Source organism: Dendrobates tinctorius, unplaced genomic scaffold (assembly GCF_039654945.1).
Source record: "Dendrobates tinctorius isolate UK_male_01 unplaced genomic scaffold, ASM3965494v1 ptg000201l, whole genome shotgun sequence".
In the NCBI taxonomy this organism is placed as follows: Eukaryota; Metazoa; Chordata; class Amphibia; order Anura; family Dendrobatidae; genus Dendrobates; species Dendrobates tinctorius.
This window is the reverse complement of record NW_027361868.1, coordinates 12,044,184-12,061,162: the sequence shown is the minus strand read 5'-3', so window position 1 is coordinate 12,061,162 and position 16,979 is coordinate 12,044,184. Positions and strand designations below refer to the sequence as shown.

General features: G+C 47.5%; 1 protein-coding gene across 2 annotated transcripts in view; it reads left to right on the top strand.

Annotated features, from left to right (window-relative positions):
• The window catches only part of UBR2 (ubiquitin protein ligase E3 component n-recognin 2), a 173,155-nt gene that overhangs the window by 45,882 nt on the left and 110,294 nt on the right, over nt 1–16,979 (top strand). For both annotated transcript variants that reach the window (XM_073553434.1, XM_073553433.1), the window contains exons 14-16: nt 1,410–1,538; nt 3,694–3,877; nt 10,593–10,654. In XM_073553434.1, the coding sequence (XP_073409535.1) occupies nt 1,410–1,538; nt 3,694–3,877; nt 10,593–10,654 (375 nt within the window). The remainder of the gene's footprint in view (nt 1–1,409; nt 1,539–3,693; nt 3,878–10,592; nt 10,655–16,979) is intronic.

The following is a 16,979-nucleotide window of genomic DNA, read 5'->3' as shown; positions in this document are numbered from 1 at the left end:
TATTAAGTTTTTTGTGTGCCATATCTCTGTGTTTTAAGGGCATAAAAATTAAAAGTTGGAAATTTGCGAAATTTTCAAAATTTTATGCCAAATTTCGTTTTTTTCCACAAATAATAATAAATAATAATAAATTTTATTTTTATAGCGCCGACATATTCCGCAGCACTTTACATTTCAGACAATAGACATTACAGCATAACAATAATCACATACAGTAGATTATAACAAAATACCAAGAGGAATGAGGGCCCTGCTCGCAAGCTTACAGTCTATGAGGGAAAAAGGGAGACACGAAAGGTGGGTGGTAACATTATGGCTGGTCCGTACAATCAGGGCAACTGTTAAGTGTGTAACAGTACAGACACAGAGGGCTGATGGATGCATAAAGCATGTGGGAACATGATGCGGGGAACCTGGCTATGGTAAAACTTTTGGCTGTGCCACACAGGGATAGAGGGGAGAGTTTGGTAAGAGGGAGACCGATTAGAAGAGAGTTACAATAGTCGAGACGAGAGTGAATAAGAGAAACAGTGTTATAAACAAATAAACGCAAGTTATTTGAATGAAATTTTACCACTAACATGAAGTACAATATGTCACGAGAAAATAGTGTCAGAATCACCGGGATATATGGAAGCGTTCCAGAGTTATTACCTCATAAAGGGACAGTGGTCAGAATTGTAAAAATTGGCCCGGTCATGAACGTGCAAACCACCCTTGGGGGATAAGGGGTAACTAACATTTGCAAAAAGTTTTAACCTACTTGCTGAAGTACCTGGACCCCCCACCGATCACGCAAACTGTTGATGGCCAGGCCCCCAAACTGATTCAGTTGCCAGACTACTAAAACTAAATCGGACCCCAGACCAAACCTTTATTCTCATTTTAGAAGCCAGTTCAGACCATTAATTTTATTTTAATTAATACATTCAAACCACAGAGGAGACCCCGCAATTTAGTTAGGACCCAAGACCTGTAAATTAATTTAGACCTTTGATATGAATTCAGATCCCAGACTGAACCCCCCAAAAATGTATTTAGACTCCTGAACAGCTCACTTAAGACACCAAATTCCCTTAGATCGATCAGACCCCAGATCAAGAAAAAGAAAAATACATATTTTTTTTTTTTTATGTTCTTTCCACTTTCAGGTCCACTACACACAACATCTTGTGGCTAGTGTCAGGACCCCTGTATACGCTGCCACACAAAACGTACTGGAGCTTTTTGTGCTCGGCCTTTGCAGCAGCTTCACTCCCGACCTCCGATCTGCCGTCATAGATGCATTGGAGGAGACGCTACCCTCCTCTTATGCATCTATGTTTACAGGTCCAAGCAACTGGGTATAAATTGTTTGGCAATTGGGCTCCAGTGATGAATAATCGTGCAACCTTCACGTGTTCCTGCAGGGAATGGATCCAATAACTCGGCAAGTCGGGCAGCACATCGAGATGGAGCCGGAATGGGAGGCTGCATTCACTTTGCAGATGAAGCTCACACATATCATATCCATGATGCAAGACTGGTGTTCTACTGATGTAAGTATAAACCTTGTGACTTGGTAAAAGTTTCTAACAACAATCTGCTAAAATCTTTTGCATAATATATGATAAAAAAAGAAAAGGTCTGCACTAGCTTCAAATTGCTAAATCATGTAATAATTTTTGAACGTTTTCTGTAGATGTGTAATGCTAAAGTGTGTCTTAGGTAAGGACAGCAGCGTTTGCAAACTCTTTCCAATAGAATTTGTGAGAATTTGACCTTTTCTTACTTTTGACTCCGCAAAAACTCTTACTGTTTCTCTTATTCATTCTCGTCTCGACTATTGTAACTCTCTTCTAATCGGTCTCCCTCTTACCAAACTCTCCCCTCTCCAATCTGTCTTGAATGCTGCTGCCAGGATCACATTCCTCGCCAATCGTTACACTGACGCCTCTACCTTGTGCCAGTCATTACACTGGCTACCCATACACTCCAGAATCCAGTACAAACTTATTACCCTCACCCACAAAGCATTCCATGGATCAGCACCACCCTACATCTCCTCCCTTGTTTCAGTATACCAACCTACCCGTGCCCTCCGTTCTGCTAATGACCTGAGATTAGCATCCTCAATAATCAGAACCTCCCACTCCCGTCTCCAAGACTTTACACGTGCTGCAACAATTCTTTGGAATGCACTTCCCAGGTCAATACGATTAGTCCCCAATCCCCACAATTTTAAGCATGCCCTGAAAACGCATTTATTTAGACTGGCCTACTGCCTCAACACATTAACCTAATCTATGCCTGTGTGGCACAGCCAAAAGTTTTACCATAACCAGGTTCCTCGCATCATGTTCCCACAAGCTTTATGCCTCCATTAGCCGTCTGTACTGTTACACACTTAACATTATGGCTGGTCCATACAATCAGGGCAATTGTTACCACCCACCTTTCGTGTCTACCTTTTTCCTCATAGATTGTAAGCTTGCGAGCAGGGCCCTCATTCCTCTTGGTATCTGTTATGATCTATGTGATTATTGTTATGCTGTAATGTCTATCGTCTGTACAAGTCCCCTCCGAAATGTAAAGTGTGGCGGAATATGTCGGCGCTATAGAAATAAAAAGTATTATTATTATTAAGTGCTGCTTTGAAACTGGAAAAATAGCTGAATCCGGCCATGTGCATTGCTTCACTCCTCTAATGCTGCAGAGGCTCTACTGCCTCATATTGCTGGATCCGGCCAGCTTTAGTGCTGTTCTCGTCCGATGCTGTAGAGGCAGTGCTGCCTCATATAGCTTGATCTAGCCCGTGTCTGTGCTGCGCTCCTCCTATGCTGCACAGGTAGTGCTGCCTCATATCGCTGCATCCGGCCAGCTTCAGTGCTGCACTCCTCCTAAGCTGCAGAAGTACTGCCTTATATCGCTGGATCCGGTCAGCTTCCGTGTTACGCTCCTCCTATGCTGCCGAGGCAGTACTGCCTCATATCTTTTGGTCTGGCCAGCGTCTGTACTGCGCTCCTCAGATGCTGCAGAAGTAGTACTGCCTCATATCGCTGGATATAGCCAGATTCTGTGCTGCGCTCCTCCTATGCTGCAGAGACAGTACTGCCTCATATCGCTGGAACTGGCCAGCATCTTTGTTGTCCTCCTATGCTGTAGAGCCAGTACTGCCTCATATCGCTGGATCGGGCCAGCGTCTGTGCTGTGCTCCTTCGATGCTGTAGAGGCAGTACTGCCTCATACCGCTGGATCCAGCCAGCATCTGTGCTGCGCTCCTTCAATGCTGTAGAGGCAGTACCGCCTCATACCGCTGGATACAGCCAGCTTCAGTGCTGCGCTCCTTCGATGCTGTAGAGGCAGTACTGCCTCATGTCGCAGCAACAAAGCACAGTTTAGACTCATGGTTCAACCATACCGCTGGTGAGAGTACTGATGCAAACCAGTGCTATCAATTCCCTAATAGAGCTGTTTTGCATCAGTGCCCCACCCCATAATTGATCCAGTATGTCCCCCTACTTTTTATCACTTGCTTTAGCAGTTATAGGGTTAAAAACATTAGGACACCTGGTTATGAACAGATGCCAGAACCAGTCAATGTAGTTTTATAATATTGCTTTATGGTGTATATGCACTATGGGTTTTTTTAATTTACTTTATTTGGCGCTGAGGACAGAAATAGATGACTAATATTTGGCGGGTGATTTCTAGGAACACGTCCTCATTGAAGGCTACAAAAAATGTCTGGCCGTGCTTACACATTGTCACAGCGGCTTCACAGACGGAGAGCAGCCCATTACGCTGACGCTAGCCGGCCATTCGGTGGACACGATCCGATACTGCGTATCTCAGGAGAAAGTCAGCATTCACCTTCCAGTCTCTCGTCTCCTTGCAGGTAAGAATTTCATGTTTTGAAGGAAATGTGTCTTCAAAAATTTACCAATTGTGTAAATTAACTTTAAGCAATGAGAATATCCCTTTATCGCCTATCCATAGGCTCTGAAATGGCCTCGTCACAAAGGAGCTGCTCCACTCACTCTCTATGACCTATACCCGTCTTTCTCTGGTAATACCATAGGGTCAGAAAGGAATAGTGAAAAGCTAGGAAGGAATGAAGGAAGGGCTCCTCAACAACACAAACAAGCCCTTTATTTATAGTATCAGAATCCTTAGTATCGTATATATCTCCATACATACACCCCCCAACACTTCACACTGTTACAGCTGCTGATTGGACAGGCTGCTCCCATCAGTATTTGTGTCATTAGAGACACAGTGCTCACACATACACTGCACCAAATCTGCTGCTGTGTGAAGACATCAGTGACACAGAGCTGTCTCATTCACACAGCAGAGGCTTTGTCACACAACAGATTACATCAGTGACTGCCATCCCCTGTGCAGATTAGAAGCTGCAGACCCCCATCACTGGCCATCACACAGTCTGTTCTCATTGCTGCCAGCAGCCTGGGACAGTGAGGGAAGGAAATACTGATAATGAGTTATGTATTGTAATCATGGAGTGGCCTAGAATACGGGACGATTTTCCCTCCTCACTAGTTTCACTTTCCATAGATCACTGTTCATTGTGTGTCTGGGGGAGGAGCAGCTGCTCTGCTCTCTGCACTGAGGCTGCTGGAGGGGAAGAATTTGTTACTGTGTGATAAGGGCTTCGTCATGTGGACGGGGAGGGCCTGTAGCTATGGAGGGTGGGGTTGTTGCTATAGAGGGAATGTTTGGAGTAGAGTAGGAGGTTACGACTAGTTCTCATTTCAATGCCATAACACACCCGCCCCTAGGAGGTTCTGTTCAGAATATCTAGAAAACCGTGCAAACTAGTGACAGAAAGTAAATTACTTATTGTCATAATTCTGCAGCCCAGATATGTACTGAGATTATGTGAAAAGCCCGGACAACCCCTTTAAGAATCATGAGCGTAGCAGGCATTTAAAGTCTTCAGTCCAAAATGGGGCAATAAAGAACTTTGCTCTTGTAGGGAAGAATCAAGATTGCCTTGGAGTGTAGGAGGGCCTTGACCATAAACTACTGAAGGAAACTCTAAATTTACAGGAAATTGGGTCAAAAATTAAGGCATCAAATCAAAATGTGTCAAAAATACCAATAAAGTACCAAGCTAAAAGGACACATATAAGGTTCAGTACAATATAATTGAATCAGAAAGAAAAAAATGTACTCGATAACCAATAGTAATAAACAGTACAACATTTTATTTACCAAAAAGCAACAAAAAAAGCAAAGTTATTAAAAAAGTGGGAAACCAAAAAAAGGCACCAATTTACCCACCACACGTTATACAGAGGTTGTACATAAGAATTGATGGGATAACATGCTTCACAATGCAATACATACAAGAAAAAAAAAACTAAATCCTAGTGGAAAAATGCTCTCCTGAAGAAGTGTGAAGAGCTATAAAAGAAGTTCAAGATGGTATAAACATTACCACTGGTGGGTGACGGTGCCAGCCCCTGTTGTCTTTTTGGTAAATAAAATTTTGTACTTTTTATTATTATTGCTTCTTGAGTGCATTTTGTTTTCTTTCTGATCCGAAGGAAACTCTAGTGGAGGAGGTAGGCATCCTAGGAGACCATCTGAAACATAAAATCTGTGAACGCCCTGGTCGCCCAGGCAACACAGCAAAAGGTGATCGTCTGGATGATCTCCGTTAAGCCTTGAATAAGACGATCCTGACCACACTTCCAGAGGAGATGAAAAGAAGGAAGCACTGCTAGTATTCTCTGACCAAGCAATCCAGGATGCTAGGGAGAGAAGACAATAATAAGGTGGAGGTCACCTTGGAGACTGAGAGAGCCAAAGGGCTGACCCAAAAAGCTGAGTCAGCCACCTGAAGGGGAGGTTTTGTCAGGCACTCACTCTGTCTAAAATGGTGGACTACCCAGGAATGATGCATAAACGAAGGAAGAGAATCTGGGGACAACCGAAAAATGGAGCGCTCTGGCCAGAGGTGTATCTAGGCTTTCTGGCACCCGGGGCAAGAATACGGTTCAACTCCCCCCCCCCCCCCCCCCCCCCCTCCCAGCACACATGCAATTTGCACACTTAGCCATGTACCAACGAGCTGCTCTTCCTAATGCTTTCAATGTTCAGTGAAAAACTGAAAGAAGCAGGAAGAGAAGCTCGTTGTCACAGTACCATAAGTATGAATATCGCATAGTGAGTGAGGTGTCCATGTGATGACTACTGGAACCTGCAGAGCTGAATCCTGACATTGCAGCTTCTGAATTCTCACAACGAATGCACTGCACACATTTAGGATTCTCCCTTGCCGATGTACAGTCATGTCAGCACAAGTATGTGATTTATATACTTCTGGCCACATTCCGACTAGACGTGCCTGGCCTCACTCCGTTCACTTTCATTGAGTGAGGCCACACATATCTAGTCAGCATGTGACCGCATGTATGTAAATTACCGGCATGAGAGACTCCTAACAGCGTTCAGTGAGCACTGTGAGAATTCAGAAGTCTGCAGTCACATAGAATGACTGCAGACTCAGCACAAACCTGGACAACCCCTTTAATGTTCCTAACATAAATAAAAGTATGAGAATTAGTCAGTATCACAAATAATATTTACATCCAGGTACCTTATAGATGACGTCATCTCTGGAGTCGTTCTCCTTCTTTCTTCTTGTCCAGACCCCATGATGAGTTTTCTCACCCACACCTCGTCTCTGCTGCAGACTTCCATCTTCTCCGGTCTTCTGCAGCAAATCTCCACATGATGCCCTTAAAGATAGAAGTGTCATTATAATGCTCCTGATTAAAAATATCTGCAATATACTGTCACCTCACACTATTCCCCTCCCTCGTCATACTGTCTCCTCTAGCATCCCACCTGTTCACCATACTGTCTCCTCTTATATTTACCCCCTCACTCTCTCTACTGTCTGCTCACACATACCCGATTCCCCATACTGTCTGCACACATCCCATCACCCTCACTCCCCATACTGTGTCCACATACATTCACCCGTTCGCTCCCCATACAGTATGCACCCATTTCTCATACTGTTTCCTCATACATGCCCTCATACATAGTCTTCATTTTGTGTCCTCAAATCTCCCCACACATATTAAATCCCCCCATCCCCACTCGAAATCCCCCCACACATTAAATCCCATCCCCACTCCAAATCCCCCATCACCACTCCAAATCCCCCCACACACATTAAATCCCCATCCCCACTCCAAATACCCACACACATTAAATAACCCCCCATCCCCACTCCAAATACCCACACACATTAAATAACCCCCCATCCCCACTCTAAATTCCTCTCATACATTAACCCCCCATCCCTACTCCGAATCTCCCCTCACATTAAGTATCCCCCATCTCCCCACTCCAAATCCCCCCACACATTGTGTACACCCCCTCTCCAAATCCCCACACATAAAGTAACCCCATCCCCACTCCAAATCCCCCCACACATTATGTACACCCCCATCCTCCTCCTCTTCTCCAAACCCCCCTCCTCCTCTTCTCCAAACCCCCCTCCTTCTCTTCTCCAAACCCCCTCCTCCTCTTCTCCAAATCCCCCACTCCTCCTCTTATCCAAATACTCCTCCTCTTATCCAAATCCCCCTCCTCCTCTTATCCAAATCCCCATCCTCCTCGTCTCCAAATCCCCTTCCTCCTCCACTTATCCAAATCCCCCTCCTCCTCCTATCCAAATCCCCTCTCCTCCTCTTCTCCAAATCCCCTCTCCTCCTCTTCTCCAAATCCCCCCTCCTCCTCTTATCCAAATCCCCCTCCTCCTCCTCTTATCCAAATCCCCCTCCTCCTCCTCTTATCCAGATCCCCCTCCTCCTCTTATCCAGATCCCCCTCCTCCTCTTATCCAGATCCTGACCTGATCACGCTGCCGACGTCGCTCTGACCCGGCGGTCAGATCTTCAGTTGTACTGACGCCAGTACAATTGTTCCCTGGGAGCCAGCGCCGGGGGGTGGGAGACAGTGCGGACCGCCGCATTAGGCGGCCTGACTGCGCCCCCCTGCCGGCTGCGCCCGGGGCAAATGCCCCGGTTGCCCGCCCCCCCCCCCCGGATACGCCTCTCGCTCTGGCTAGAAAGTTAGGTCAATAAGATATGAGGTGACCTGACCCTAGGGCTTCTTGGAGCATCAGTATCAGTGCATCTAATCTATGGTCCAAGATGTGACAAATTAAGGACTCTTACTGGCTGTAGCAGCCTAAAAGATTGTGACCCTCTAGCATCCCTCCCTGCTAGGTAAAAAAGTAAAGGAAAAATCCCTGATAGAGGTTAGAATCAAAAAAATTAAATGGAGCTGGAACAAGGCTATCTTTACTGTTTGAGAGAGATGCTAAGCTGAAATGTCTCTTAGAGAAGCATCCCAGAAGTCTTGCGGCTTCACCAGACCTAGAAATTTCTGTTGGTACGTCTGACTGTGAAGGAAGAGGTCAAAGACCTCTGTGGTTCACTTTTGATCTATGCCTTACTGAGGGGTCTCAGCTGGACTGACTCACCTAGGATGAGGCCAGAGTACCGTCTGATCTTTGTTCGCAAAATGACCTGCAAAACAATGTCCGCTAGATGGTTTCATTTGCCCTCGACATGGGTGAATACTGACTGGATTGCATATTCAGTCCACCCTGTTGTACTGAGAAATGGTCAGTGTACCGTCTGGTTTGTATGAACAATATGCCCTACTGAGGGTCTCCACTGACTTGCTTATCTATGAAGAGATGCTTGCCCTGGGAGGTGGTCACAGTCCCATTAAGATAGTTTGTGTGCTGCCTCCTGTAGAGGAATCTCAGCCTGATGGTTAAACTCACTCAGAGAAGTGGTCAGCTCGCATGATACACCCTATGAAAGGTCTCGTTTGTAATACTGGCTAGATGAAGGAAGTGGTAAGGGCATCGCCTGGTCTGCTTCCAAGATGCACCTTGCTTTGATATCTCAGTCTGCTGTTAAGAGACTGCTCAGAGTACTGACTGGTTCATTTCTGCGATTCACCTGGCGGGGACATCTCTGCTAGTTGACCTTAAATACCCAGGTAAGACGTCCGAGTACCATGTGGCTCACTTATACGGTATGACCCAACATGAACAGAAAAAGCTACTCGAAGGTCCGTGTCACTTTTGGTAGTAGTCAGAGTACAGTCAGGTTCGTTTGTGAAGTTATGACTTGCTGAAAGAACTCTGCCTGATAAACCGAACCCTTTGGGAATGAGTGGGTAGTGCCATGCACGATTTGTCCTACTGAAAAAAGAACTTAATGGTCTGACCCTTTTGGGAGCGGGCGGCGAAATGAGTAACCCCGGAAGGCTAGCATACCTAATATTCTGTATTCAGACATGCTGGGAGACAGAGCAAGTAGGCAAATAAAGAAGAAATAGCTAGTGTCAGGAAAATAGACTCTCCAAAAGACCACCAAGGAGGGAGAATGCGGCGAGCCCGAGCGATGTTGCCAGTAGAGGCAGATGGAAAGGGATAGCGCAACTCAGGACTAAAGCAACAGACCTACTTAACTATCTCGAAGAGGTTTGGTCCTGTGGGCCTTGGAGTCTTGGATCCATCTTCTGTTCCATGCAACGCGCCACACTCTGGGAGGCAAAACGACTGTCGGCCTTGAAACCTGATCACTGTGTCAAGGTCATTTGGTCCTGCCATCCTGACAACAGAGAATACAGACTTGCCACTGCAGGCTGGGCCCTATCACACTGCAATACAGAAATAGTTTATTATACCAGCGATCAGACCATTATCTGTTCCGATTCTGTAGCAGGACTAAGTGAAAAATTAACTACACATATTTACACAGATTTAGGCAATAAAAAGTTTGGTGGGAGTACTTCTTTAAGGGGTTAATGATAACGATTGTACAAATTTTTATGTAAAAAAAAAATGTATATTTTTCTTTTCACTGGATTAAAAATCCCCCCCAAAAAAAAGCTAAACTAAAATCATGCACTCTGACCCCTGAGCCTCATAATTGACACACTTAAGGAGGCTTTACACATAGCAATATCGCTAAAGCGTCACCGATTTTGTGACGCAGCAGCGATATTGCTAGTGATATCGCCATGTGATACCTCCGGCCGGCTCCCCCGCTGGCTATCACTGATTGCGCGAGATCGGCCTGGTCCATTTCTCGTCGTTGGCTTCCTGCTGGCGCCGACGAGCGAGCCATGGACGCAGGCGGAAGACGGACACCCTCGGGACGTCTGAAAGGTAAGTGCGACCGCTGCTGCATCGCTAGTGAGATCTGCCTGTTTGGCAGCTTACTAACGACCATTTAGCGATGCACCAGCGATTCTGACCAGGTCATATCGTGGTCGGGATCGCTGGTGCATCGCTAAATGTAAAGGGGCCTTAAATTATGGAGAGATCACTTATTAAGAAGTCTCAAATCTTAGCCATTTCCCATCACTTACTAAGGTGTTAATATCTCTTAAACGAAATCATGCATATCCGTAGGATATGCCATCACTTTATGGTCATTATTGGGGGTAGGGGGTTATGTCCTAACTGGGACCCCCACCAATAATGACGCAGCTAAACTGGTTTTACTTTCATTTTTTTCTAAATGGGTTTTCTGTATCTTTTAGGACTTCATGCTCTGCTCAGTAAGAGCGAAGTGGCCTATAGGTTCCCTGAGCTGCTACCGTTTGTAAGTGTGAATTTTCAATTTTCATAATGTAATAATTTATAATGTCGCTATATAAAGATCCTGCTTCTCAAAGTGGTCTTCCAGGGTCAGCAGAAATTTCTGCAAGACCTTTTACCATCTTTTTGGGCTTCAGACAGAATAAAACTTTTTTTTTTTTTCTTTTACTGCCCCGCTGCAGAGGTAATAGCAGTCAAAGTATTTGTCACATAAAAAGAAAATTTTCATTAAATCTAAGTAATTGTTATCTGAGAATTTTCATTGGGACATGTACTTTATCCCCCTGTGTAATGTTGACCAATCATAAGCAAGCAGCAACACTCCAGAAACAAGAACATGCCTCCACAATAGCTTAGAACAGGCTACTGCTGTGTGAGACCTATAATGATAGACAGCCCTGATCTCACTCTAAAGTGATTACAAGTGGCTCTGAGCAAAACAAACATAAGTGTGGCCACTGACTCCTTTGAACATTCATCTCCTGGCAGTCCATGTGGCAGAAGAGGCAGAGAAGCTGAGCTGACAGCAATATGAGAGGATAGGCAGTCATTATATCTCACACAGAAGTAGCCTGTTCTAAACTATCGTGGAGGCGTGTTCTTCTTTGTGAGTGTTGCTACCTGCTTATAATTGCTCAACATCATATAGAGGGAAAAAGTACACACCCACAGTCTGCTAGCGCCCTCTTAGCCTAACGAAAACTAACTTATTAGATGCCAAGTACTTTGATTGCTAATATCTCTGCAAGGGAGAGCCGGAAAAACAGGATTTTTAGTTGCTTACCATAAAATCTGTTTCTCGGAGCCTTCATTGGGGGACACAGGAACCATGGGTGTATGCTGCTGCCACTAGGAGGCTGACACTATGCAAATAAGAAAGTTAGCTCATCCTCCGCAATATACACCCCACCGACTGGCGCTCAATTACTCAGTTAGTGAGAAAGCAGTAGGAGAAGCAATAGAATATAAAGTAAACCAACAATTCAACTAGAACTATATTACATAGAACAAAGAACAGAAGTTGAAAAGGGAGGGTGCTGTGCCCCCCAATGAAGGCTCCGAGAAAGATTTTACGGTAAGCAACTAAGAATCCTGTTTTCTCTATCGCTTCATTGGGGGACACAGGAACCATGTGACGTCCCAAAGCAGTCCCTGGGGTGGGAAACAAACTTCCATCAGATCAGCGGACTCACCACCGCCTGCAAGATCCTTCTTCCTAGGCTGGCATCCGCCGAAGCGTAGGTGTGGACCTTGTAAAATTTTACAAAAGTGTGAACAGAGGACCAGGTTGCAGCTTTACAAAGCTGCATCGCAGAAGCCCTGTGGTGCACCGCCCTGGATGCGCCCACTTCCCGAGTGGAGTGAGCCTTAATCCCAGAAGGGGGCACTCTGTTCTTTATCTGGTAAGCCTCTAAGATAGCCGATCTGATCCAGCGCGCAATAGTCGCCTTGGAGGCCGACAAGCCTTTTCGAGCCCCATCTGGGATGACAAAAAGAAAGTCTGTCTTCCGGAGCGCATCGGTTCTAGCCAAGTAGACCTTCGTCACCCTGACCAGGTCCAGTCTGTTCAAGGAGCGTTTCCGGGGATGAATTGGAGCCGGGCAGAAAGAAGGTAGAACGATGTCTTCATTCAAGTGGAAAGCAGATACCACCTTGGGAAGAAAGGACGGCGGAGGCCGTAGAACAACTTTATCTTGGTGAATCACTAAAAAAGGAGGTTGACAAGAAAGAGCTGCCAACTCCGAGACACGTCGGATGGAAGTAAAGGCCACTTTCCAAGAGAGAAGAGATAGAGAAACCTCCTTGAGAGGCTCAAAGGGGGAACCTTGTAGAGCCTCTAGGACTAAATTGAGATCCCAGGAATCCACTGGAGCCCGATATGGAGGAACTGCATGGGCCACCCCTTGTAAAAAGGTTTTTACCTGCGGCCGAGAGGATAGCGTCTTCTGGAAAAGAATTGAAAGCGCCGAAACTTGCCCCTTTAGAGAACTAAGGGCCAGACCCCCGTCCAGGCCTACCTGGAGGAATGCTAGCATAGAAGGGAGCGAGAAAGACATTGGCGGAACACGATTGGACTCACACCAACGAAAATATGCCTTCCAGGTTCTATAGTATATTTTGGAAGACGAAGGCTTCCTAGCCCGGATCATTGTGTGAATTACCCGATCTGAAAACCCTGACTTTTTCAGTACCACTGTCTCAATGGCCACGCCGTCAAATTTAGCGACCGAGAATTGGGGTGGTAAATCGTACCCTGAGACAGCAGATCTGGTCTGTCTGGAAGTGTCCAAGGAGCGTTCGCGAGAAGGTTGACGATGTCCGCGAACCAAGACCTTCTGGGCCAATCCGGCGTGATGAGGATGACTGGTACCCTTTCTGCCTTGATCATCATCAACAGCTTGGGAAGAAGAGGAAGAGGAGGGAACCGATAGGGGAGCGCGAACTGTGACCAAGGAATGGTCAGAGCATCGGCGCCCACCGCGAGGGGATCGCGGGCCCTGGATACGAACCGTGGAACTCCGGATGCCATCAGATCCACGTCCGGAGTACCCCAACGAAGGCAAATCTGTTGGAAGACTTTCTGATGCAGGGACCATTCCCCTGCCTCGAGGCCTTTGCGGCTGAGAAAATCGGCGGCCTCGTTTTCCACACCCGGAATGTGTACGGCAGATATCGCTGGGACTGACATTTCTGCCCAATGAAGTATCTTGGCTACCTCGGCCAACGCCGAGGAACTCCGAGTCCCTCCCTGGTGGTTGATATATGCCACCGCTGTGGCATTATCCGTCTGAATCCGGATTGGCAGACCTTTGAGCAGCTTGTCCCAATGCATCAGGGACAGGAAAATAGCCTGTATCTCTAGGACATTGATCGGAAGAGTCGCTTCCTGCCTTGACCAACGGCCCTGTACTGTGAGATGGCGAAAAACTGCGCCCCAGCCCAGAAGACTGGCGTCTGTCGTCAGCACTTGCCAATGTACCGGAAGGAACGATCGGCCCTGGGCGATAAGAGGAGATGTTAGCCACAAATTGAGGGACAACTTGATCTGAAATGAGTCGAATTGGAAGATCCAGTGAGGAGACAGACTTGTTCCACTGAGACAGAATGGCCCGCTGAAGCGGTCTTGAGTGGAATTGGGCAAAGGGAATCGCCTCCGACGTTGCAACCATCCTCCCTAAAACTCTCATGGCTGATCGGAGGGAAATGAGTCGGGGGCCCTGAAGCAAACGAACATCCCGCCAAAGAGTTACTCTCTTGTTGTCGGGAAGGAAGACCTTTGCCTGACGAGTGTCGAAAAGTATGCCTAGAAACACAAGGCGTTGTGTTGGAACTAGGCAGGACTTTTTTGTGTTGATGATCCACCCGAATCAAGCAAGAGTGTCGGAGAAAATGGTTAGACTTTCGAGAGCCTGGGGCAAGGATGGAGCTTTGATGAGGATGTCGTCGAGGTACGGGAAGAGCACGAGACCTCTGATCCTCAAAATGGCCATCAACGCTGCCATGATTTTTGTAAAAACCCTGGGGGCGGTGGCGAGCCCGAACGGCAGGGCGACAAACTGAAAATGATCCTGATGTATCGCGAAACGCAGGAATTTTTGATGACCCAGGAAGAATGGGACATGTAGATAGGCGTCTTGAATCTCTATGGAGCACAGGAATTCTTGTGCCTCCATGGAAGCGATTACTGAACGAAGGGACTCCATCCTGAAATGTTGCAGACGGACCCTTTTGTTCAGTAGTTTTAAGTCCAGAATGGGCCGAACCGTGCCTCCTTTTTTGGCACTACAAACAGGTTTGAATAGAAACTTGTGAATCGCTCTTTTTCTGGTACTGGAACAATCACTCCCGACTTGAGAAGAGAGTCAATGGCTGTAAAGAAACCCGGAACCAAGGCGGGGTCTTTCGGGGGTCGGGATTCGAAGAATCGATCCCGAGGACGAGGAACAAATTCTATTTTGTATCCTGAAGATACAACTTCCCTGACCCAAGCATCTTCCACCGAGGCAAGCGATACGTCCCTGAAGGCAAGAAGACGGCCGCCCACTTGGGAGTATGCTCCGGTGTGCTGATTCCAGTCATGCTGAGGAAGATCTTCCAGGTCTAGGTCTGGTAGATCTACCCTGGGAAGAATGAGATCGCCAGGAAGGAGTGGGCCTAAAGGAGACTCTTTTCCTATCTTGGCGCGGTTGTGGCCTCTGCTGGTGGGAAGACGTATCTGCTGTCGTGAAGCAACGAAAAGGCCGAAAGGGTCGAAACTGACGTTTCGGAAGAGGCCGACGAGATTTTGACTGGGGAAGAAGGGAGCTTGTGCCCCCAGTGGCATCCTTAATGATCTGGTCCAGCCTATCGCCGAAAAGACGCGATCCCTGAAACGGTAAACTGGTGAGGGACTTTTTTGATAAGTCCGCTTGCCAAGCTTTCAGCCAAACTGTGCACCTAATAGCCACCAAGTTGCTTGATGCCTGAGCTGCGCATGATGCGGCATCCAGGGAGGCCGAGATTTGGTCGGCGAGATCCGCCAGCTGCTCTGGCTGGTCTCCAGCCAAAATGCCTTGGCGGAGGTCCTTAACCCATTTCGCTATGGCCTTAGAAGCCCAAGTAGAAGCAAAGGCCGGGCTTAGAACAGAAGATGCCGCTTCGAAGGCTGACTTAGCAAAAGATTCTATGACTCTGTCATTAGTGTCTGCCAGAGATGCTCCCCCAGAAATCGGAAGGACCGTGCTGTTAGATAGTCTTGAAACCGGAGGGTCCACGGTCGGTGAAGCTGACCAGTCTGCAATGAGTTCCGGCGAGAAAGGATATAACACCCCAAGGCGTTTTCCTCTATGAATCGCCTGGTCGGATTTTCTCTCTCTCTGGAAAGAATTTTCTGGAACTCTGAATGATGAGCGAAGACCTGGGAAGGTGGTTTCGACCGTCTGAAAGAAACCTCCTGGTCCGCGGGTTCCGCAGGAGAATCTTTGATATTGAAGGACTGGTTAATCGCTGCAATGAGACTCTGAACTATATCCCTCATATCAGCGATTTGGTCTGGGTCCAGCTCCAAAAGATCCTCGGAGGGTCCATCCGAGAGAGTCTCGCCTGGCTCAGGGGAAGAAGATCTTGATAAGGGAGGCTGTTTGGATGGACTATGAGGCGACGCGGAACGGGAAGAGGAACCGGACCGGTGCTCCCGTCTGGCTCTTTTGCGGCTAATATTAACAGGCTCGACCGGAGCATCCTGTGACCAGATGGGTCCTGCAGAAGTCTGTAGTGGCAACTTATCCAGTACGGACACCAAGGTCTGGGACATCTTGGTGAGATCCGTCACAGATTGAGACAGAGAGGAAGCCCACCCTGGAATAGGGGCCTCAAGCTCACTCGGGACAACTGGGGGCTCCTGGGTGGTGGGTTCAGTGGGCTTGCTGCAGTCCTGACAGAGGGGAGAGGACTGACCTGATGGAAACGTGCGTTTGCAAGAAGAACATGCAAAATGACTGACTACCACAGAGGAAGAAGCAGAGCGAATTGGTTTAGAATTAGACATTATGAGCTAACCCACTAACAGTGCCAGACGGTTAGGGGAAGGAGAGCTGAGGAGAGGGTGTCAGTCTGCAGCGCAGAGCTACTCACGGAACCTGTGTACACAGCACGCTGAAGCGGAGACGAGCATCTCACAGGCTGAGGAAAGACTGTGAGGTAAAAACGCGCTCCTGAATGCTGTGGGCGGGAATCAGCTCACCAGAGAGGGGGCGGAGCTAACCGCTCTGTCAGGAGCATAAGAAAAACTCCACTCCCTCCTATACTGGGAGGAGTGGGCGGGCCCCTGCGACGCTTTTAGCACTGTTCCTCAGAAGAAAAAGCCCGCCTGAAAATGGGGGCGTGGCCTCGCCTGAGAACTAGGCCCGAACTGAAGCCGGGGCCTGGATTAGAAACGGCGGCCGCCGGAGAGCGTGGGGCGGCACGGAGGTCTAAAGAGAACCGCAGTTTCGCGGCGCTGAGAACGCTTAATACAGGTAATGCCGCTTAAGGAAGCTTGCCCGTTCCCCACCGCCCAGGGGGATTACTATCATGGGAGGGAGAGAGGGGTTCAACCTGCTGATACTTACCTCCTGCAGTCCTGACTTACCCCATTTCCAGTTGCAGACCGTGTCTCCATTCACTGACAGGCTCTGGTAGGCGAGTGGGTGAGAGACAGAAGGCGAACACGAATACATGTTCCCGGCCGGTAGACATATGAGGATACGGGGTGGCAGTACACGCCGTACTCATAGTCTCATTGTGGGAGTACAGATGTGACTATTCACTCTGTATCCCTCCGGAACCTGTAAAGAAACGACGCACGCTGA